The sequence below is a fragment of the Peromyscus leucopus genome, chromosome 15 (genome assembly GCF_004664715.2).
Source record: "Peromyscus leucopus breed LL Stock chromosome 15, UCI_PerLeu_2.1, whole genome shotgun sequence".
NCBI lineage: Eukaryota > Metazoa > Chordata > Mammalia > Rodentia > Cricetidae > Peromyscus > Peromyscus leucopus.
This window is the reverse complement of record NC_051076.1, coordinates 27,655,236-27,678,784: the sequence shown is the minus strand read 5'-3', so window position 1 is coordinate 27,678,784 and position 23,549 is coordinate 27,655,236. Positions and strand designations below refer to the sequence as shown.

The 23,549-nt window shown below is 46.2% G+C and overlaps 1 protein-coding gene across 2 annotated transcripts; it reads left to right on the top strand.

Annotated features, from left to right (window-relative positions):
- Window positions 1–335: 335 nt before the first annotated feature.
- Arhgap30 (Rho GTPase activating protein 30) lies at window positions 336–22,956 on the top strand. 2 transcript variants are annotated; one of them, XM_028860073.2, is made up of 12 exons: window positions 336–760; window positions 10,554–10,656; window positions 13,340–13,484; window positions 14,755–14,837; window positions 14,996–15,103; window positions 15,880–16,007; window positions 16,484–16,658; window positions 16,736–16,839; window positions 16,919–16,996; window positions 17,969–18,358; window positions 20,249–20,526; window positions 20,619–22,956. In XM_028860073.2, the coding sequence occupies exons 1-12, from the start codon at window positions 664–666 to the stop codon at window positions 22,224–22,226; spliced, it is 3,297 nt and encodes a 1,098-aa protein (XP_028715906.1). In that variant the 5' UTR covers window positions 336–663; the 3' UTR covers window positions 22,227–22,956. The 2 variants fall into 2 exon arrangements, with proteins under 2 accessions (XP_028715906.1, XP_037067141.1); XM_037211246.1 differs by having other exon boundaries at window positions 337–760; window positions 20,249–20,343.
- Window positions 22,957–23,549: the final 593 nt, after the last annotated feature.

Genomic DNA, 23,549 nt, shown 5'->3' with positions numbered 1-23,549 from the left:
CTCCCTTTGAAAGGTATGGCAACTGAGGCTCAGTGAAGGAATGTGGCTTGACCAAGATGACAGGGTCATCTGAGGCACCCTCCATCCTGAGTATATTCTGTACGGTCCTTTCCTGCCTTGCTCACCGGCAAGCCTCAGTTCTCGGTCCCACCCAAGAATTTTGGTCTCTAGAAATGCCAGCCACCTGCTCACAACCCAGGCACCATTACTCCACCCAAGGGTTCTGACATCACCTCCCTTCGTGACCAATGGATGAAGTCCCAGCAATGATGAGGATGTGAATGTCAGCTACCACCCCCACCCCGGGCCCTGTGGTTGCAAAGATGCTCTAACAGGAAGCGGGTTTGGGGAGCTGCAGAGCTTCCTGCCCCCCTAGAGCTGCACAGGGCGAGAAGGGCTGCCGCTCAGCTTGGCCACGAGACGCAGCTTCATGCCCGGGTTCTGGTAGCTTCCTCTTCCATATCCACTTCCGTGTGGCCCCAGGGGGCCCCCAGAGGCAAGTGCTGCTGGCCGTTGCCCAGGCCACCCTCCACCTCCAGTTTGGAGCCCTGCCCCTCTGGGGCCGGGCCAAACCCAACTACTGACTGGGATTCCATGGGGGACTGGTAGGTCAAAGGTTTTGGGGGACAGAGGTGGAGGGGCCAGATCCCTGGGGCTCTGGCCATGAAGTCTCGGCAGAAAGGAAAGAAGAAAGGCTGCTCCAAGGAACGGGTGTTTGGGTGCGACTTACAGGAACATCTACAGCACTCAGGCCAGGACGGTAAGGGGACCAACCAGAGCCGGGGGAAGCTGGGTGGGTGCATGGACCGCCACGCAGACACTAAGCTTGTCTTCTCTGGCTTGATTTGGTCTGTGGGGAAGAATCAGCTGCTAGGGCCCAGTGGCCCAGGGTCACCATCCATGAGACCTGTGTACAGGCAAGACAGGAAATGTGGTTCAGAGAAGGCAGAGAGGCTCGCTTCTGTAAGAGTTAGGGGACAGATCGCTGAGACGGGGGCGAGGGTGGGAAGTCCAAGGGAACAAGAGGCGGGACGGTGAGATTTGGAAAAGTCTAGAGATGCAGATGAATCAGGTGACGGGACGGAGACAGGACAGAGGGTGGGAACAGAGGTCCTGTGTCAGGAGAGTGGCTGAAGGGGAGGGTTGGTAGAATAATAAATGGAGACACAGATGGGAATGGGCCCAGTAGGTCTGAGGATATAGCTTGGCGAGAGAGGAAGGAGGCATCCTAGCTGGAGAACAGCACCCAGGGACAAGGGACCTGGACTTTCTGCACCTTTGCTGGGCCACAGGAGGGGGTCGGGGGAAGGAGTGACCCTCTTTAGACGGCTTGCAAAAAAAGGAACGGGTTTGCGGTGGTCGAAGGGCGAGGGGAGACGCTGCTGATGTGGGGAACCCAGGAGACGTGAAGGAGGTGGCTTAAGCCCTGATTTGAAGTTGGGAGTAGAAGCTGTTTAATAAAGAGGGGTGTGGGCACTGTCTGGAGCTTCCTCAGTTCCTCCCCTGGCTTACTATGCAGTGGGCTTGGAAGCCGGCATGCCCAGGGACAACCCCTGGTTCACCACTCTGCCTAGCGTGCATTCAGAACCATGTCTTAATTTGGCTTGAAACTGAGGTATCGGGACTACACTGTCCAGCTTGTTTTCAGTACACCGAGCGACTTACAAAAAAGGGCATGATTCTCCCCCCCCACTCCACCCCACCCCAATCTGTCATTTCCTCTTTGTCCCCTTCTCTGGTTGTGGTGCCTGCAGAGAAGGGAGGGTGATGGTGGTTCCCAGCTCATTTCCTGCTCTTAGCCCCGCCCTTGTGTCCCCAGACACCTCCTTCCCCTTTTCTCCTCCATCAGAGGGCCCCATCCCCACCAGCCTCCATTAAGGGAAAGCCCAGGCCCCAAGAAAGAGTGTTTACAGCTGAGGTGGACTTTTCTGTGCCTTCCTCTTCTCACTGAGCAAGCCTGGCTCTTTTACGATCATCCCACTCTTGATAATGATTTTTTTTTTTTAAAGTTACCACATTGTTTATATATTTTGTATGCATGTTGGGGAGGGGAATATTAGTTCCAATGCAGGTGTGAAGGTCAGAGGACAACTTGAGGGAATCGATTTTCTCCTTCCATCATCAATGGGTCCCAGGGATCAAACTCAAGTCATCAGGTTTGGTGGCAAGCACCTTTACCCACCTACTGTTACCACCTCACAGACCATATTTTGTTGTTGCTGTTGTTTTTCAAGACAGGATTTCTCTGTGTAACCCTGGCTTTCCTGGGACTTGCTCTGTAGACCAGGCTGGCCTCAAACTCAGAGAGATCTGCCTGCCTCTGCTTCCCGAGTGCTGGGATTAAAGGTGTGTGCCACCACTGCCTGGCAGGCCATATTTTTATTGTTATTGTTATTATTGTTATTATTAGTGTGTGTGTGTGTGTGTGTGTGTGTGTGTGTGTGTGTGTCCCCACATGTACCATGGTGCATATGTAGGAGTCAGAGGGAAACTTTTGGAATCGGATTCTCTCTTTCCACCATAAAGAGTGAGTCTCAGGGGTTGAACTGAGGTTTTCAGGCTTGGTGCCAGGCATTTTTTTACCCTCTGAACCATCTCATCAGCACTAAATGATCAAAACAAAATTTTTTTTTGAGATTTATTTATTTTTATTTTATATGCGTGAGTGTCTTCCCTGTGGGTATGTCTGTGTTCCGCGTGTGTGCGGTATCCATGGAGGCCAGAAGAGGGCATCAGATTCTCATTGGAACTGGAGTTAAAATTGTTAGCTGCCGTGTGGGTGCGCTGGAAGAACAGTCTATTCTCATAACTGATGAGCCATCTAGCCAGCACCAGACAATGACTCTTGACAGACAGCCATATGACTTAACTGGGGATTTCTTGCAGCTCTTGACAAACCCTCAGTGCAGCCTCCTTATCCTGGCTCAGCCCTTTCCTGTGATTCCCATCATCCACAGACAGCCCAGACTCCCTTTCTGTGGTTCCCAGACTCATCATTCTCAGCAGGTGAAGGGATTCTCCCCTAGAGATTCAGGAGTAATGAAAGGCCAGTGGCTCCTGATTGCAGGTGAACTCAGAGCAGGTGAGAAATACTTTCTGTCCCTTATCAGAAGTTCACCTGATCCCAAGGCTTAAGAGAGGAATCTTGGGTGCCAGAGCAGCAGTGAGAACTCCTCCCCTTACCCAAAACACCCTGGTAGAGAGAGGTGGAAATTCTTAGGGATGAGTGAGGCTAGCTGATGAGAGCTTCTCTCTTTAGCCCAATACCCAGCAAGAAAATGAAGGTCCAGGCCAGTGAGATCATCTGCTCTTGGTGTACTGATATTCCCTGATGATCTGATGGTTTTTCTTCATCCTTATACCCTTGCTCGGCTTCAGACCTCTTCCCCAACTCTTTTACCCTAAATGGATCTTTTCCTCCCCCCAGCCCTACATACACTTACATACTTTGCTTCGGTTTCTGGTTCACTGTAGGTACTTCTTCTTTGACTCCACCCATATCCGTCATATCATTTTGACTCCATCACCCCAATCTTGTCTCTAGGTTACATCTCTGATTTCATTTCTTTGATTTATATCTGCAGTGCCACCATCTCTGACCCTGTTATCTCTCGGCCCATTTCCTTTATGGCTCAGGCTCCTTAAGATCGCCCATCTCTGTAAAGACCTACTCCAGAGGTTGAAAATCAACTGAAGAGAATAGGACAGGGAAACCTGGTTAAGATTAAACCTAGGAGTCTAAATGAGAGTGGGATATTGATATTTCTCTATTCCATTTTGAGATATCCTCTTGCTGTGTAAGCTCTGAATGCTGGGATTACAAGTGTGCACTAACCAGGCCCAGCCAGCAGACTGTTTATGAATCAGCAGAGTAATGTGGTGGCCAAAAGAACTGATGCAGCATCAGGCACCCAGCAGCTTCAACAAGGAGGGCTGCCTTATCTCTGCATCCAGTGCAGAACTAAGGACAGGGGACCATGGAAAAATGGGAGCAGGTTCTGAAGGCATGAACAGTAATCCATACAGCTGAGACTAGAGTGAGGTGAGGAGAGATGAGAGGGGCCCAAAACTTAGGAACCACTCACTCCAGGGACATTGTGCAAATGTCCTAGGCCCCTCATTCTAAGGATGATGCATGTTAACACATGCAAAACCCTGAAAACAAAGGCTTCCTTTTTTTTTTACCCTCCATGCTTTTTTTCTTGTCTTACCTAAGTTCCGGTTATGAGCAAAAAGACAAAGGATCTGAAAACCAGGTCACTGGAAGAAAGGTGAAACCAGTGGCTGGTGGGATTATTATCTATATTCTGCACTCTGGTTTTCTGTCGTGTTTGTTCCACAAAAAGCTTGGGAAGGCAGGTGGATCTTTGTGAGTTCAAGGCTAGCCTGGTCTACAGAGTGAGTTTCAGGACAGCCAGGACTGTTACACAAATAAACCCTGTCCCGAAAAACAAAACAAATAAACATCAAACATAAAAGCTGGGTTGACTTCTGAGACACAACTTAACGAACAAATAAACGACCGAAGAGACTCAATTGAAGGGAAATTAGGAAGAGTAGGACCCAGAAATGCATGTCAGATAGTTCTGTGGCTGCCAGGGTTGGGCCTTGAACTGCGTAGTGGTTAAAGTCATATGAAACTCACAAGGTTTTTAGGGAACAAAAAATAGGTAGCTGAGAAGAAACACAGCTTTCCCTGACACTGACATAAATGAGGAATTTCTCTGGTGAGTTCCAGTCAACAAGACTCAGTGTTTTCTCAAACACAATATCCTTTATCAAATCTCTAGGGGATGTCATGATTCTGACATAATTCTGAATTAATTCATCATGTAATCTAACGAACATTTGAGTACCTTATTTTTTACCACAGTGAGAGATATGATTCTCTGACAAGTGAGTACCATTTGTCAGGAGGTACAGATACAACCACTTATAATAAAATGTAGTAAGTACTGTGATATTGGGGACTGGAGAGATGGCTCAATAGTTAGGAGCATTTGCTGCTTTTGCAGAGGGCCTGGGTTCAGTTCTCAGCATCCACTTAGTGTAGCTCGAAACTGCCTGTAACTCCAGTTCCACCTTAATCTGATGCCCTCTTCTGGAATCCTCAGGTAGCTGCATGCACATGGTGCACATAGAGGATGCATGCATATACACATATAAATTAAATACATCTTTAAAAATATTGAGATGAGCAAAGGACTATGGGAATTGTAATATAGAATCTGCAAAGGGTTCAGAATCAACAGTGATCTTTTTTATTTACTTTTGTCTTATTCGTGTGTGTGTATGTGTGTGTGTGTGTGTGTGTGTGTGTGTAGATAAGTGTGTGGTGATTTGAGGTTGATATTTGGGATCATTCTCCATCACTCTCCACCACATTATTTTTGGCAGGGTCTCTCAGTCAAACCCACAGTTTACCGCTATGGCTAGTATCATCAGCCTGATTGCTCTGGGGCATCTCCAGTCTCTACCTTGTGAGGCTAGAATTGCAAGCCCTGTACATGAATTCACATGGATTCTGGGGATCTGAACTCCAGTCCCCTTACTTTCCAGCAAGCACTCTTAACTGCTGAGCCACCTCTCCAGCCCTTGTTTAGTTGGTTCAGTTTTTGTTTGTTTGTTTGTTTATTTATTTATTTATTTATTTTGGTTTTTTCAAGACAGGGTTTCTCTGTGTAGCTTTGCGCCTTTCCTGGAACTCACTTGGTAGCCCAGGCTGGCCTCAAACTCACAGAGATCCGCCTGCCTCTGCCTCCCTAGTGCTGGGATTAAAGGTGTACGCCACCACCGCCCGGCTTTTTTTTTTTTTAAAGATGGTCTCATTATGTTGTACGTTAGCCCTGACTGAATTCCTGGGCTCAAGTAATTATCCTGCCTCAGTCTCCCAAGGAGCTAGGACTATAGGCATGTGCCACTTTGCCCAGCTAGGAGGTGATGCTTGAGATGTTTTGAGTAATAGCTTACCAGGCAATTGGAGGGGAAGTTATTTCCAGACAGGAGAATAGAACAAGTGCCTTAGTCAGTTTTGTGCTGCTCCAGCAAAATGCCTCAAATGAAGAAACTATGAACAGGTTGATTTTGCTCATGGCTATAGTGGCTGAGGGTTTCAGAGAGCGTATGTCGGCATCCTAGCAAGGGACCCCTAGACATGTCACAATATGATGAGGTGGAAAGAAAACTCTCTGTATGCAGAAGGGACCATGCAGAAGCATGGGGTGGCATTGCTTACGATAATCCACTCTCTGATCCAGTCATGCAAGACCCACTCCACCCCAAAGAGGTACAGCATTGTAAGCCTTGGTGGCACACATTTATAACCCCACTACTTGAAAAGTATTGGAGCTTCTTAAGGGCCATCCTGAGCTAGTAATAAAGACCATGTCTCAAACAGCAAGAACATACACACAGTTTAAAAAAAAAAAAAAGAGCCAAACAAACTTCCCACAAAATCCAAGAGACGGTGATAATTCATACATGAGGAGAGAGAGCCCCATGACCTAATTATCATTCACTAGGCCCCACTTTCTTAATTGTTTCCCGTCTCGACATCACTACACTCATGAACCACTGAGAGAAAAAGCATATCCAAGCCACATCAATGAAGAATGGTAACCAGGCTTGATTATGGAGCAAAGGGCTCAGTCATAGAATTTGTCAAGACCTGGTTTGTGAAGGTTTTATATCTCAGGCTGAGGAGCTCATATTTTATTCTGTATCTTTAAGATAAGCAATGACTACTTGGTTAGAGCAGGCTAGGTGTTTATATAGCCTAGGATTGAAAGTGGGGAAAGGGTTTATAATCTGAGTTAGGTTGCACTCACAGCTACCTTTGGCTGCGTGGCTTTCTTTGTTTGTTTGTTTTGCTTTTTGTCTTCGGAGCCAGGGTTTCTTTGTACAGCTTTGGTTGTACTGTAACTAGCTCTGTAGCCCAGGCTGGCCTCAAACTTAGGGAGATCTGACTGCCTCTGCCTCCTGAATGCTGGGATTGAAGGCATGGGCCACCACCGTCTGGCTGCATGGCTTTCTCTCTGGGATTCAACACTTGTTTTTGAGACACTATCACAGCTAATACTATATCAAGATAACATGAGAAATACCACAATATTATCTTTAAGGAGATTAGTCTAGTAACACAGTGGTGGCCCAGGGTCAGTAGAGATAAAATAATTTTTTGCACTTTTAAAAAACGTTATTTTGTGTGTATATTGTGTGGGTACACATGTGCCATGAAGGCACCTGGAAGTCAGTTCTCTCCTTTCATTCCTGACTGAGTCATCAGGTCTGGCACTTTCTGAAGTCAACCGTAAGCTTTCTTACCAGAGAAAGTGCCTCAAACCAAACGCCTCCAGCTGGGTTCCATTTCAGCTGGGATAACCAGTGTTCATTTTTTCATGGCTGGCAGAGTGTTGCATAAGTGCAGTTTGGGGACCAGTCTTTTACTTTGCCTCCCTTGCCCCACAAAATTGCTGCCCCCTTTAAAAATTCTGGGGTAACAACTGATGACAAAGAGAAGTTTCAGTTCCAAAGGTGCAGACCTATTCTTCCCATAACTACAGCATTGAAAGCTGAGGGCGAGGCTGGAGGGACCGCTCAGCAGTTCAGAACACATGCAGAGGACCAGAGTTTGGTTTCCCTGCACTCATGTTGGGCAGCTCACAACCACCTGCAATTACCTCAGGGATCCTGGGATGCCTCTCTGTACTCACTCAGGGATCCTGGGATGCGCACGCACGCGCACACACACACACACACACACACACGATTATTAATGACATACCATTTACCTAGCCGGGCATTGGTGACACATGCCTTTAATTAGAGAAACTCTGTCTTGAAAAACAAAAATAAACAAACAAACAAAGAGATACCATTTATCTTACTTCTCCGTTTTAGGTTGTGATTTACCTAATAGTTTTATTTTCGAATATTTTTTTATTTCTTGTAATATGGACAGTGATATTTAAAGTTAGATTGAGGTGGTTTTCTTTTTATGTTTCTTTCTTTTTGGGGGGAGTGGTGTTTCAAGACAAGTTTTCTCTGTGTAACAGTCCTGGCTGTCCTGAAACTCAATTTGTAGACAAGGTAGGCCTCAGACTCACAGAGATCAGCCTGGCTCTGCCTCCCCCAAGTGCTTTGATTAAAGGCATGCACCACCATTGCCCAGTTCTTTTGTGTTTCTTAATTATTTATCTGTTTTTGTTTTGTTTGAGGCAGGGTTTCTCTGTGTAGCCTTGGCTGTCCTGGAACTCAATTTGTAGATCAGGCTGACCTCAAACTCATAAAGATCTGCCTGCTTCTGCCTCCCAAGTGTTGGGATTAAAAGTGTGCACCACCATGCCAAGCTTATTTCTTTATCTTTAAGCTAATTGATGTTTAAGGTTTTTGTCATCTGGATTTATATATAAGCTGTAAAACATATATAAACTGTTGAAATAGAATGTAAGGTTATTGTACTAAATGGTTTGTTGTTCTACAACCCTAGCCCATCATTTTCTGTGTAAAATTTAAATAATAAACAAGATACACTACTGGGTATATATCATAAAAAGAGGGACTAAGGATGTAGCTTGGTTGGCAGAGTGTTTGCCGAGCATGCACAGGCCCTGGGTTTGATCCCAGTACCTTGTAAACCAAGTATTCGGGCATACGCTTATATCTCAGCATTCAGGAAGCAGAAGCAGTAGGATTAGGAATCCAAAGTCACCTTCAATTACACAGCAAATTCAAGGTCATCCTGGGTTAGGTGAGACTCTCAAAAACAAACAAATAGAATGTAATGGTATACACCTGTAATCCCAGTACTCAAGGAGTAGAGTGTAAAGCACAGTTTTCCTGTCCCAACCACCCAGTCCCAAATAATGGAGTCAGAGGCAGAATATAAATTATAAATGATGGGCCAATAGCTCAGGCTTGTTACTAGCTAACTCTTACACTTAAATTAACCCATATTTCTATTTATGCTTTGCCACATGGCTCATGGCTTGTTACCTCATTTTTTACATGTCCTGCTTGCTAGGTGGCTAGCTAGCATCTCCTCTGACTCCTACCTTTCTCATCCCATTAATCTCAGTTTGGCTTTCTCTCCTAACTTTATCCTGTTCAGCTATTGGCCAGTCAGCTTGTTTATTAAACGAATTATAGTGACATATATTCACACAATGTAGAGAAAGATTATTCCACAGCAGTAGAGGTAAGAGGATCAGAAATTCAAGGTCTTCCTCAACTACATAGTAAGTTGAGGGCCAGCCAAGATCCATGAGGCCCTGTCTTTTTTTTTTTTTTTTTTTTTTTGGTTTTTCGAGACAGGGTTTCTCTGTGTAGCTTTGTGCCTTTCCTGGGGCTCACTTGGTAGTCCAGGCTGGCCTCGAACTCACAGAGATCCGCCTGGCTCTGCCTCCCGAGTGCTGGGATTAAAGGCGTGCACCACCACCGACCGGCTGAGGCCCTGTCTTAAAACAAACAAATGAACAAACAAATAGAGGTAGAGCTGTGTTATGGAATATTACTTTAACTAGGCAAAGATGTGTTACATTTGTTTATGCGACATTTGTTTAACTATGTAGAGATGTGTTACATTTGTTTATGCTGCATTTGTTTTATGATGTAAAGATGTTACATTTGTTTACACTGCATTTGTTCAACAATGTAAAGATGTGTTGCTGTTTCACCTTGCCTGCCTACTTAGCACCTGATTGGCCGAATAAAAAGCTGAACAACCAATAGTCAGTCAGTGGAGGTATAGGTGGGGCTGGTGGGCAGAGAGAGTAAGTAGGAGGAGGAGAGAGAGAGAAAGAGAAGGAGGAGAGAATGAGAGGAAAAGAGGGAGATGCCCAGGGCCAGCCAGCCAGGCAGCCGTCAGCCAGCTTAATAGGGAGTAGGACATACAGAATGAAAGGTAAAAAGCACTAAGGCAAAAAACTAGATGAAGAGAAACAGATTAAGTTATCAGCTAGCAGGACAAGCATAAGATAAGGCCGAGCATTCATAACCAATCATTCTCTGCCTCATAATTTGGGAGCTGATTGGTGGCCAAAGAGAAAGCCTGTTAGAGACCTGGGGCTGAAGCGATTAAAAGCCCTTACTGCTGCTGCAGAGGATCCGAATTCAGTTCCCAGAACCCATGTTGGGCACCTCACAAGCCCCTACACTTCCAGCTACAGGGATATCTGATATCTCTGGCCTCTGCAGGCACCAGTACTATACGCAAATTACCGTGAACAGACACATACCCATAATTAAAATTTTTTTTTTATCTTTGAAAAAGAGATAGCACTGAGAGGTTAATATTGAGTAGCAGTGACTTCCTCTTCAAAGTACTGGAGTTTATGCTGAGACTCCAGGACCACGGGATAAAAATATTATACAAAGATAGGTGAGTTGAGTCTGATCACCTGTAAGAACCTTTCCAGGGAGTTTTTTATTTCATAAGCTTTGCCCTTAATTAATTAATCTCCATGAACCCTCCTCCATGATGCTGCCATTTCTCAGACCCCTTACAGTCTCTAGCTTTTCAGATGTTCTTTTCTCTGCCTATCTTGTGTCCCCAGTGCCCCAGGTGCTAAGGAGCTGTGCAGAATTTGTGCAAGAGTATGGAGTGGTGGATGGGATCTACCGCCTCTCAGGGGTCTCCTCTAACATCCAGAAGCTCCGGTGAGTCAGACAGAGTTGGCAGGCTCTGTGGGCCAGGGAGCCATGGCAAAAGCTGCTGGGGAAAGCTGCAGGAGGGGTAAGGGGAAGTGGGAGAAGGAAGCACAGATGTTAGGTACTATTCCAAGGAGAGGCTCCACAGTCTGGTCAGGGAAGGTGGGGACCCCAAGCTCATTCCCTCAGCACACATACTCTCTCCACTCCCACATATACAGTCTGCTTTTAATACACACACACATACACATACACACGATTTGCATACTATAAAATTCACCATTTAAAAATGTTTGCATCAGTTATTTTTAGTATATTCACAACACTGCAACCATCATCATTAATTCCAGAACATGTCACCATCCTTCAAAAAATCTCTGCATTTCCCCTTCACCTAACTTGACTTTCTGTCCACATGGATCTGTCTGTTCTGGACATCTCACATAAATAAACCAATGATACAATACATGTTTTTTGTGAGTCTGGCTCTCCACTCTGAGTTCTTTCAAGGTTCATGCATGCTGTGTATTTTATTGCTTTTTATGGATGAATACAGTTCTCCAGGATAGCTACATAACATTTTTTACCCATTTGTCAGTTGATGGCTATCCAGGTTGTTTCTGCCTTTTGGTTATTATAAATAATTCTACTACAAACATGTTTAAGCTTTTATGGATGTATTTTCAGTTCTTATGAATGTATACCTGAGTGGAACTGCTGAACCATATGGTAACTTCATGTTGAACTTTTAAAAGTAACTACCAAATTGTTTTCCATAACAGCTGTATCATTTATATCTCTGCCATAAATGTATGAAGGTTCGAATTTCTGCACAGCCCTGCCGACATTTGTCACTGTCTTTCTGGTGGCAGTCATCCTAGTGGGTGTGTACTGATAAGTCATTGTGACTTACCTATGCATTTCCCCAGCTACAGATGAGGTGAACACTTTCAGCACTTCTTTTGGGAGACACCTATTCAAACCTTATGCTTCTGCTTAATCATTTTTTAAATCATTGAGTTGTAATAAGATGGTATGTTCCAAATATTAGATTTTTTTTTTTTTTTTTTTGAGACAGGGTTTCACTGCGTAGCCTTGGCTGTCCTGGAACTTACTCTGTAGATCAGGCTGGCCTCTAATTCACAGAGATCTGCCTGCCTCTGCCTCCTGAGTGCTGGGATTAAAGTGAGCCATCACAGCCTGACTGAGTACTAGATTTTAATCACATGTATGATGAACAGCGTTTCCTGCTCCCCATCTGTGGTTTGTGGGTGTTATCCTTCTTTTCTTCTTTTGTGGTAGTGGGAATTTTGAACCCAGGGTTCTTTTTATTGATAGTGTCTTTTGACACATAAATGTTCCTTTTCTCTTCTTCTTTTGTGTATGGTATATGTACGTATGTGTTTGTGTGGGTATGTGCATTTGTGCGGAAGCCAGAGATCAATAATACTTGTTTTCCTCAATCATTTTATTTTTTAAATTAATTTATTTTTATTAAAATTTTTTATTTTATGTGTATGGGTGTTCTGCCTGCTTGTATGCCTGTGAACTATGTGTGTGCCTCGTGCCCACAGACATCAAGGAGGCCCAGAATTGTAATTTACAAATGGCTGCGAGGGTGCTGGGAATAGAACCTAGGTCCTTTGGAAGGGCAGCTTAACTGCTGAGCATCTTTCCAGTCCCCCCTACATTATTGCTGTTATTGTTGTTATTTGAGACAGAGTATCTTGCTGAACTTGAAACTTTCAGATTAGGCTAGACAGACTGGCCAGCAAACTCTTGGGATTCCCCAGTGCTGAGCTTACAGGCCTCTGCTGCTGTGCCTGGCTTTTTATGTGGGTGCCGGGGATCTGAACTCAGATCCTTATGCTCATGGGACAAGCACTTTATCAACTGAGTTATCTCCCCAGACCCTTGTCTTGCTCTCTCTATCTCTTTTTTCTTCAGTCTTACTGTGTAACTAAGACTGGACTAGAACTTATATAGCATAGGCTACTCTCAAATTCATGGGAATCCTCCTGTCTCAGGAGAATTTGGTCATCAGTTTATCTATTTTCTCCTTTTGGTTGTTGGTACTTTTGGTGCCATATCTGAGCAACTGTTGGCTAATCTAATCAAGACCATGAAGATTTATTTTTTTTTTAAAGATTATACCCAGGCTAGGCACAGTGGCATACACTTTGAATGGTAGCATTCAGAAGGCAGAGGCCAATGGATCTCTGTGAGTCAGAAGTCAACCTTGTCTATGTATTGAGTTCCAGGCCACCTAGAACTGTATAATGGGACCCTTCTCAAAATACGACAAGGAAAAAGGAAAGACACATTTAAATCCATTGCTCATGTCTACTGATTCCTACATACCTCTTCGCTGCTAATCATGCATCCTTGGTTGGTCATACATAGATCCACTCACCTACCTCTACACCCATCTTTACATTCACATCTACATATCCACATATGCAATTCCTAATATTTCCTGACATATATAGAAAATACATATAAATATGCCAGTGAATATATATGTATATATAATAGATACACATGTGTACGTGTACATTCTAACATTCTCCTTCCAAGTCTCACATGTGTTGGACCATGACCCTGTCTGCAGCTGACCTCTAATAGATCCTACTTCTCCCTACATAGCTTCTGTCTGACTTTTACCCCTCCTGACCACTCTGCACCTCCCCAGGCAGGAATTCGAGGCAGAGCGGAAGCCCGACCTTCGGCGGGACGTTTACCTCCAGGACATTCACTGCGTCTCCTCCTTGTGCAAGGCCTATTTCAGAGAACTACCAGATCCTCTTCTCACTTATCGGCTCTATGACAAATTTGCGGTGAGTTGAGTGAGAGGCAGGAGGGATGGAAGACAAGGGTCGAGGGCCGCCACTTCAATTTTGACATCCCATGGGTGTCCTGTGCCAGCCACCGTCCTAGGGATCCTGAGGGACAGTAAAGCATTACTGAGAAGAAGACCCCTCCTTCTCAGATCTCTTCAGTCCCCTGCCACCTCTGTCAACCCTTGTCCTTCTTGTCTTCATTTTTTCCCTATGGTGTATTTCCCTAAGGCCTACAGACCGCACACAGCACAGTGGTAAGACTTGGGAGATAAAAGGCAGGTTGTCCGAGCTGGGAGGCCTTGGAAAGCACCTAGACCAGAGTTTCCCTACACTTAAGAGAACGAAAATGCTATTTACCTAACAAAAATATTTTCAGGAATGTCCCTCCATCAACTGTAACTGTATCTTAAACAGCATTGGAGGAGAAAACACAACAAAAATGGTGTCCTGGGCCGGGCGGTGGTGACGCACACCTTTAATCCCAGCACTCGGGAGGCAGAGGCAGGCGGATCTCTGTGAGTTCGAGGCCAGCCTGGTCTACAGAGAGAGATCCAGGACAGGCACCAAAACTACATGGAGAAAACCTGTCTCAAAAAAAAAAAAAAAAAAAAAAAATGGTGTCCTGATTTGAGTAATACTTTTAAAGATCTAGCTACTTGGGAGGTTGAGGCAGAAGGATTGCTGGAGTGTAGAGTTTGAGCCTAGACTGGGCAACATAGCAAAACCCCATCTACTTGCGAAAGGAGCTTGCATTTTACTGAGCGCAACAACACGGAGACTCTGAATAGCAACCACAGCCTGCTTAGTTCATCCAGACTAGCCTGGGCATATCCCCTTCCCAGACAGCTAAAACAGTCTAGTGTGGACACTGAGGCAGGGGAATAACAGTGAGTTGCTCAAGGTCACAAGACAGACTGTTAAATATAAATAAGATTCAGTAGTCATTTGTGGGCCCAAAGGTCCTAAGCTTTCTGTGGATCTGTGGATCGAACCAATGGTTTTGTGAATGCTGGGTGAGTACTCTGCCACTGGGCTACATCCCAGCCCTTGTTCTCTTCCTCTTGCCTAGAGTGCTGGGATCATAGACGTGTGCTACCATGCTCAAGACTGAGGTGTTTTCACTATTTTGTGGTGCCTTGAAGATCTAGGTGGGGCCATTGTGGAACACAGCAATAGATCATTTCTGAACGTTTAATTTGGACCTCTAAGAAGCAAGATGGTCATCTCTGAGTCGACGTCTCCTTCTTACACCCTTGTCCCCAATTAGGAGGCAGTGGCAGTGCAGTTAGAGCCGGAGCGCTTGATCAAGATCCTAGACGTGCTTCAAGAACTCCCTGCCCCAAACTACAGGTGTGTGGGACTCCACCCTCTGTACCCCAGAGACCCTCCCCACCCCACCCCTCCCCACCTACAGCCCAAGCCTTTGCTTGTCTCTCCCAGTTTTCAGGTCTCAGCCACCCCTGCTTCAAGTTTTCTTTTTTTCAGTGATCCCCTTCTTGTTTCTGCAGGACACTGGAGTTCCTTATGAGGCACTTGGTCCACATGGCCTCATTTAGTGCCCAAACCAACATGCATGCCCGAAATCTGGCGATTGTGTGGGCCCCCAACCTGCTGAGGTGGGTGTGGGTATGAGCAGTGTGGAGCTGCTGGGAGATTTACCTTGGTGTAGCAAGATATACCCAAGTGGATGTGGTTGTGTGAGCATATTGGAGGGGCTGGGGGTGGGTGAGTCTTGTTAGCACAGGAAGACAGGAAGGTTCAGCAGTAGCCGAGTGGTATAGAATCTACCAACTTGGGCCTTCTCGGAGACCAAGTGAAGTTCTTAAGAGCAAGGCCTTTGTTCTTTACACTGTGCTGAGGGGTTCAGGGACTAGAATATTGGTCTTTGACAAACATTTCCTGAGCAAACATCTCACAGACTATTCACGAACTGGGCTGTAGATCACTCACTATGGCACAAAGCATTATTAATTATAACAATTCTCATAGCCTTCCTTTTGTGCTACTGTGCAAGGAGTATGAAAGGAAAGGAGAGGTTGTTTGAGGGTGTCTACGATGGCTTTCCTGGGGGACGTGGTGTTTGAACTTGACTCATACCTGTGGCTTAAGAGGTAGAGATGGAGGTAAGGACAAGGAACGGCGAGTACAGAGTATTTCAGAGGCTGGGCATTTTGCAACATGACTTTAACACTAGCACTCAGGAGGCAGAGGCAGGTGGATCTTTGTGGGTTCAAGGCCAGCCTGGTGTACACAGAGAGTTCTAGACCAACTACAACCACAGCTACATAATAAGACCTTGTCTGTCATTCCTCCTGTGTGTGTGTGTGTGTGTGTGTGTGTGTGTGTGTGTGTGTTTTGAGAGTTGCTAGGGACTGACCCCACATCTTGACAGGTCTAAGGACATAGAGGCCTCAGGCTTCAACGGGACAGCAGCGTTCATGGAGGTGCGTGTGCAGTCCATTGTTGTGGAGTTCATCCTCACCCACGTGGACCAGCTCTTCGGCGGTGCTTCCCTCTCTGGTCAGTGTCCTTTCTGCCCGTTACCTATCACCACTCTCTACTAGGGAGAGCTTTAGCCGTTTTATGGTTTTGACTAAGATTGACTGTAGAGAGCCTCGAAAGTCACTTCATCCCGTTTTCTCATTTTGTGGGTAGACGACTGTGTCTCTCACAGAGGGAGGGATGTGATGATCGCACACAGAGAACACTGGAGAAATATCAGTCCTGCTAGGACTTGAGCAGGCCTCTTCTGTTGGCATCCTAGCATACAGATTGGCCTCTGCGGCACCACCTTGGATGCCAAGGCTAATGTCTTGGGATCTCCTGGCCTCCTCTGTGCTTCAGAATAACCCTTCTGAAATGGACAGAGAGGGTCTTTCTCCAACAGCCTCTGCATATATCCTTGGCCTGGTTGTTTGGTGAGGGGGATGGACTGGGGACTTGAGGTTCCTTTCTTGGCTCTGCTATTGGCTAACCAGTTCTTCTTGTTTTCCTAGCTGGTGCAGATTTGGAGAGTGGGTGGAAATCACTTCCAGGGGCCCGGGCATCAGGCAGCTCCGAGGACCTCATGCCCAGGTCTCTTCCCTACCACTTGCCTAGCATCTTGCAGGCTGGCGATGGACCTCCACAGATCCGGCCCTACCATACTATCATTGAGATTGCAGAACACAAGTAAGGCCTCCTTCCTGGGTCTTCCCTTGCACTGACCACCCAGACTCCACTCCTAATTGCATCTCCAATCTCTGCAGGAGAAAGGGGTCTTTGAAGGTCAGGAAATGGCGATCTATCTTCAATCTGGGTCGCTCTGGCCATGAGACAAAACGTAAACTTCCACTGAGGGCTGAGGACAGGGGTAAGTCCGGGATGGTGAGGGGATGGGGCTCTGCCGAGGGTGTGCAAGGTCTTGGTGCTATGTACATTCATATTTTTAGAAGAAAAATCCAACAAGGGGACATTGCGGCCAGCTAAGAGCATGGACTCACTGAGTGCTGCAGCTGGGGCCATCGATGGTGAGTACAGGTGTTAGTGGCTATGTGTGTGTGTGTGTGTGTGTGTGTGTGTGTGTGTGTTGTGACAGTAACAATGCAGGCTTGTGTGTCTATAAATGTGTCCAACTGTGTCCAGTAATTAAAAAAAATTGATGAATACCTATTATATACCAGTCTTGGAGACAGATGCCAAGTTTTCCAATAGATGAGCCTATTGTCTAATCTGTGGGTATATTCATGAGTATTTGTACCTGGAGACTCTGGGTATGTGTGTAGGAGGGTATAAATGTAGCTGAATGTTTTTTGTGTCCTGCCTGGCCTGCGGTCAGGACAAATCTCTCTCACCTGCCGCTCTTGCAGCTGCTCGGACCCAAATAAATACACACAGGCTTATATTATTTTTAAACTATGGCCATGGCAGGTTTCTTGTTATCTAGTTCTTATATCTTAAATTAATCCATTTTTATAAATCTATACTTTGCCACGTGGCTTGTGGCTTACCAGTACTTTTATATCTTGCTTCTCATGATAGTGGCTGGCAGCATGTCCTTGCTTCTCCTTTCTCTGCTGTCTCTCTGTTTCAATTTCCCACCTGCCTCTAAGCTGCCTTGCCATAGGCCAAACAGCTTTAGTTATCAACCAATCAGAGCAACACATATTCACAGTACACAGAAAGACATTTCCCCATCATATAAACACACACACACACACACACACACACACACACACACACACACACACATTAGTGTGTTAGTGGTTGCTAGTGACTGTATCTACAGACAGGCAAGAGGATCCATCAGGTTGTGTATGATCTTTGACCTGCTGACTGGGTGGATAATTTGCAGTAGGGGACAAAGGAAGCTGGGTCTGGTACCTTCCAGTCATTCTACCTCTAAAATCTAAGAAAACAGAGCTGCTGAGGTCTTATTTGAGCTGTCAAGACCCTCTGGAGCTGAGGCTACTAACTAAGTGACCCTGTCTTCCCTTCCACAGAGCCAGAGGGGCTGGTGGGGCCCAGCAGTCCTCAGCCGAGCTCACTGACGTCTGAGAGCTTGGAGAATAATTCCATGGATGCAGCAGAGGGTGAACAGGAGCCTGAGGCAGAGGCACAGGGCAGTGCGAATTCTGAGCCAGGAACTCCGCGAGCTGGGCGGTCAGCTATTCGGGCCTCGGGTAGCAGCCGTGCAGAGCGTTGCGCTGGTGTCCACATCTCAGACCCCTACAACGTCAACCTCCCTCTACACATAACCTCTATCCTCAGTGTACCTCCAAACATCATCTCTAACGTCTCCTTGGCCAGGCTGACCCGTGGCCTTGAGTGCCCTGCCTTACAGCCCAGGCCAAGCCCTGCCTCAGGCCCCGGCCCAGGACCTGGCCCCCCAGGTGAGAACTTGGAGATTGCCTAGGGCTGGAAAGGGATCTAGAACTTTAGGTTGAAGTTCTGGTGCTGAGGATGCAGCCTTGGAAGGTCAGAGGCTTCAGCCTTTAGGCTTTGAACACAGTCTTATGGTGTCTGCCTAGACTTGGGGTTTGGGAATCCAGTAATATTATTAGGTTATATGAAATGGAGAAGGGATCTCTGCCAGGCTTCAAATCACTGACTTACCCCAAGAATAGGGCTCTGTGACAGACACATAAGGGACTTAATAAATACATACAAGTATGGGTAAGTACAAAAGTTAGTGACTTGCAGCTCAGTCACTGGGTGGTGGAGGCATATACCTTTAATTCCAGGGTGGCAGAGGAAGGAGGATCTCTGAGTCTGAGGCCAGTCTGGTCTCCAGTTGCAGTACAGCCAGGGCTACACAGAGAAACTCTGTCTCAAGAAAACAAAAACAAACAAAAGAGTCTTAATTACAGCATTAACACTAAGACCTAAATAATACTTGCCAATATGTGCTGAGGACTTTATTAGGCACTTTGAAGTTTTAGCTCATTTCACTTCCTCATAATATGAAGATATAAGTATTGTTATTCTTACAACAGTAGAACCTGAAAGATACCTTAAACAATTCACTGCTGATTTAGGTAGGAAGAGCTAAGATCTGATTTATGCTCAGACTCCTATTCCCAAAGTGTCACTGATCAGAGATTCCCGAGGTTGTATAGAAGTAAATAGGACAGTTAAGTAGACGGAGGTTCAGATTTTGTCTGTACCACTTGTTACCCGTGAGACCTTGAACAAACTGCTTTGAGCTTCAGTTTTATTAAAGCAAAATGGGGATAAAGATCTGGGGATGCAGCTCGGTTGATACAGTGCTTGCCTGGCATGCACAATGCCCTGGATTTGATCCCCAGCACCCCATCATAAACCTGGTATGGAGGCTCATGTCTGTCATCCAACACTTGGGAGATAGGAAGAATGGAAGTTTGAGGTCATCCCCAGCTCCATAGTTTGAGATCAGCCTGGGATACAGGAGACCTGTCTCAACAAAAGATGTGGTACAACATCCTCCATAACATTCCTTCTATCTTTGGAGTGTATTTGAGTGTAGGGGAGTGGCAGTGCATGTGTGGGCATGAATGTCGGAACCCGAGGACAACCTTAGGTGGTGTTCTTTAGGTGGTGTCCATAGTTTTTTTTTTCTATGGCAGAGTATTTCACTGGCCTAGAACTTGCCAAGTAGACTAAGGTGGTTGGCCAACTAGCTCCATGGACCTACCTGTCCCCCTGTTCCAGCATTGGGATTACAAGAGCACACCAACCTTCCCAGAGTTATTTTACAGGAATTCTGGGGATCAAACTCAGGTCCTCATATTTCCATATAATCACTTTGTGAACCAAACCATCTACATAACATTTTATTCTGTAGGGAAAATGTAAAAATTCATTATAAAGATATAAAACACAATGCTTAGAGCTGGTCATGGTGGTGCATGCCTTTAATCCCAACATTTAGGAGGCAGAGATAGCTTGATCTCTGTGAGTTCAAGGCCAGCCTGCCTGGTCTACAGAGTGAGATCCAGGATAGGCACGAAAACAACACAGAGAAACCTTGTCTTGAAGAAAAACAAAAACAAAAACAAAACCCAAAAAACAAATAAACAAACAAACACTCAAATAACCCAAGGTGCTCGGCACTTGAGTGAGAATTAATGAAGAGAGCTATAAGTAGTTAGTCCACATGGCTCGTCCTCTCAGACCAGAATGACTATCTACTATATAAAGGGAGTGTTGGGCCCCTAGCATATCAGTTTGAGAAACACCCATATCAGAAAGGGTTGGGCCTGACCTTGACTTTTGGATTTCTAGAACTACCTTTCCTTCAACAGATGAGAAGTCGGAGGCAAGATCAGCCCCAGGTCCCCTGGCTGACTCAAGCCCAGAAGATATGACTCCTGTCCTGGAGGACTCCTTGTCCCAGGAGGTGCAGGATTCCTTCTCCTTCCTAGAGGACTTGAGCAGCTCAGAGCCTGAGTGGGTGGGGGTGGAGGACCGGGAGGTGGCCAAGGCAGGAGCAGCAGGAGCCGCAGGAGCAGCAGCTTTCTCCCTTGGGGAGGACGACCCTGGGATGGGCTACCTGGAGGAGCTCCTGGGAGTTGGGCCTCAGGTAAGGAGGAGCCATGTTGGGTATTCGGGTAGTGTGTAGCCTAGAGAGTGGATAGGGCTACCTGGTTCTTAGCTACAATGCTATGCCTACAGGTGGAAGAGTTCTCCGTGGAGCCGCCCCTGGATGATCTGTCTCTGGATGATGCACAGTACGTCTTGGCTCCTAGCTGCTGTTCCCCTGATTCTGCTGGCCCCACACCTGAAGTGGAAGAGGAAAACGGGGAAGAAGTCTTCCTGAGTGCCTATGATGACTTGAGTCCCCTTCTGGGGCCTCGACCCATGAACTGGGAGGGTGTAGGGAGTCTGGAGGAAGAGGCAACAAGGTGTGGGAAACAACCTCCAAACCAGGCTGAAGAAAAACAGGAATGCTGGGAAGCCGAAGAGGACAAGGAGACTGAGCCTGGAGGCACATCGGATAACAGGGAAGATGCTGAGGCAATTCCAGAGACTGAGATGGAAGCTGGAAAAGCTGATGAGGAAGGAGGGGAGGCTCAAAGAAGCCAAATGGTGATGGGTAGTTTTGAAGAAGGGAGAAGTGAAGAGATAGAGACCAAGGAAGAAAATTCCAAAGGTCAAGAAGTTTCAAGTTTAGAGACTGAGGATATGGAGAAAACAAGAGAAGAGGATAAAGACAAGAAGGAGGGAGAGATTGGGAGAAAAGAAGGGGCTGAGAAAGGAGAGGACATCCCAGTAGACTCTGGGATGGATCCAGAGCATTCAGTCCAGGAGTACCTGCTTCCTGGGGAGAGCTGGGAAGCTGTACACAAACAAGAGGCTGAGAAAGACAAAAGGGATGAGATCAAAGGACTGAGGGGGAATAGTGACCTCAAGTCAGGAGAAGATCAAGGACATGGTGAAGATAGTGTAAGTCCAGAAGGAGATGCTGATGGGGAGGAAGGGGAGGTCAGCAAGGAACCGAAAAGCATAGATGTAGAAACTGAAGGCAGGAGAGCTGTTAGTGATCACTTAGAAGAGGCGGCCCTCTCTCAAGGGCCAGGTATATCGTTCCTGGAGACTGACAGTACAGAAGAAGTCAATGAACAGTCTTCTAAGGAGGAACAAGGCCCTCCACAGCCACCTGAGCCAGAGGGGATGGAGGCTGAGGGACAGCTCAGTCCTGAGGGATGTGACCTGTCTTCATGTCCCTGTGGTTCAACTGGTGGTGTGGGCATGCGTCTGGCTTCCAGCCTAGTTCAGGTCCAACAGGTCCGCTCTGTTCCTGTCGTGCCCCCCAAGCCACAGTTTGCCAAGCTGCCCAGTGCGATGTGTGGTAAGATCCACGTGTCACCCGCAAGCCCATGTCCGAGACCCGGTAGGCTTGACGGGACTCCTGGAGAAAGGGCTTGGGCGTCTCGGGCTTCTTGGAGGAATGGGGGTAGTCTTTCCTTTGATGCTGCTGTGGCCCTGGCCCGGGAACGTCAGAGGGCTGAGGCTCAGGAAGTTCGGCGCACCCAGACTTGTACTGGGGGTGGGGATTATAGCTTCCACTCCAGAACCTCTCCTTGTAGCATGATTCCTGCCCATTCTTCCCGGCCCTTTAGCTGTCTGGAACTCCCACCTGAAGACAGAGAAGGGTCTGAGCCCAGAAGTCGGCTTAGTCTGCCCCCTAGAGAGCTTCACCCCACTGTCCCTCTTATGTCCCCTCAGCGCCAGACATACGCATTTGAAACACAGACTAACCGTGGGAAAGAAGGGCTGTGATGAGGGCAGGACAAGAGGCCTAGAAAACTATCAATCTCTGCAGCTCCTGCCTGCTGTCTTTGCACCCTCAGCAGCCGAAGTGCCATAGGCTTGGGTCCTCCAGCGACTTGTTTTGACCACGGGGCTAACAGCCTTGGTGGGTTTACTTGAGTTTGTATTAGACACAAAGCATTTGTCTCTTAGCAGAGTCTTAAGAAGTATGGGAAAGTCTTGTTCCCATGAAGTTGTGAGTATCAACCAAAACATAGATTAGATAGAAACTTATTTTTTTTCCTTAAATTTAAATACAGAGGGGGAATTCCAGCCAAACTCCTGCCCCCTTCTGAGGCTGTGAACTTCTCTCCAAAGAAGCCTAGGGTAGACGTGGAGAACACAGGGTCAGATACAGAATTGTTCACCCATGTTTTGTTTCCAGATCCTCGGCTATCTCCTGACTCTTTTAGCTCTAGATTAGGAGAAACATGTCCAGGAAGTTCTTTAAAGTCCTCACTGTTCACTGAAGGAAATGGATAACATCCTCTGCCTTCGATTATTTTGCAGAAGAGGTCCTATACAGATCTCTCTGGCCTTTCTTTTTCCCATTACAATAACCTCCTCCCATTTCAGGAAAAGGGAATGTCTGGTCATCACTCTGGCCCTGGTACTGTTTCTTCGCACAGGCAGGGGCTACAGGGCCCCATTTAGTGATGGTGGCTGTTTGATAATAAAAATGGAATTTTTTACACTTAAACAGTGTATGGACTTACGCTTATTAAAGCCTGGGGGAAAGGCATCCCATTTGAATGTTGCCAAAATGTGTATCTCTTGTTTAGATATTCTTCCTCAGTTGTCATGGAAACCTGCGGTTAGAAAGTAGAACTAGGTTCGTGGTGGTCAAGAAATGGGGAAGAGAAACCTGTATTTACATAATGTTCATCTCATGCCAGGAATTGGGCTAGATTTGTGTGCATAAAAACTTTGCCCTTGAATTTATTTAATCCACTTCATTTGGTGAAGCTGGTATTAGTATTTCCATTTTACGGATGAGGATATTAAGCTGTAATTAATTAAAAATGCTTATCAGAGATCTCAGAGTTAAGAAGTGGCAGTTTCCGGTGGCACATGCCTTTAACCCTAGCACTCAGGAGGCAGAGGCTGGGGGATCTAAGCGACATAGAGGACAGCCTGGTCAATATAGGACAGTTCAGAACTACATAGAGATCCTATTCAGAAAAGAAAAAGAAAGGAAAAAAAAAGTGTCAGTTGTGGATTTAAGATTGGGGTCTGAATGGTTTCAGAATCTGAATTCTAGCTACTATACTTGACTATTCCAAAACCATTATA

Coding starts and splice junctions, on each gene's coding strand:
- Arhgap30 (XM_028860073.2), top strand. CDS start 664: ATGAAGTCTCGGCAGAAAGGAAAGAAGAAAGGCTGCTCCAAGGAACGG. Junction 761..10,553: donor ACAGCACTCAGGCCAGGACG/GTAAGGGGACCA, acceptor TTGTGTCCCCAG/TGCCCCAGGTGCTAAGGAGC. Junction 16,997..17,968: donor TGCAGCTGGGGCCATCGATG/GTGAGTACAGGT, acceptor TCCCTTCCACAG/AGCCAGAGGGGCTGGTGGGG.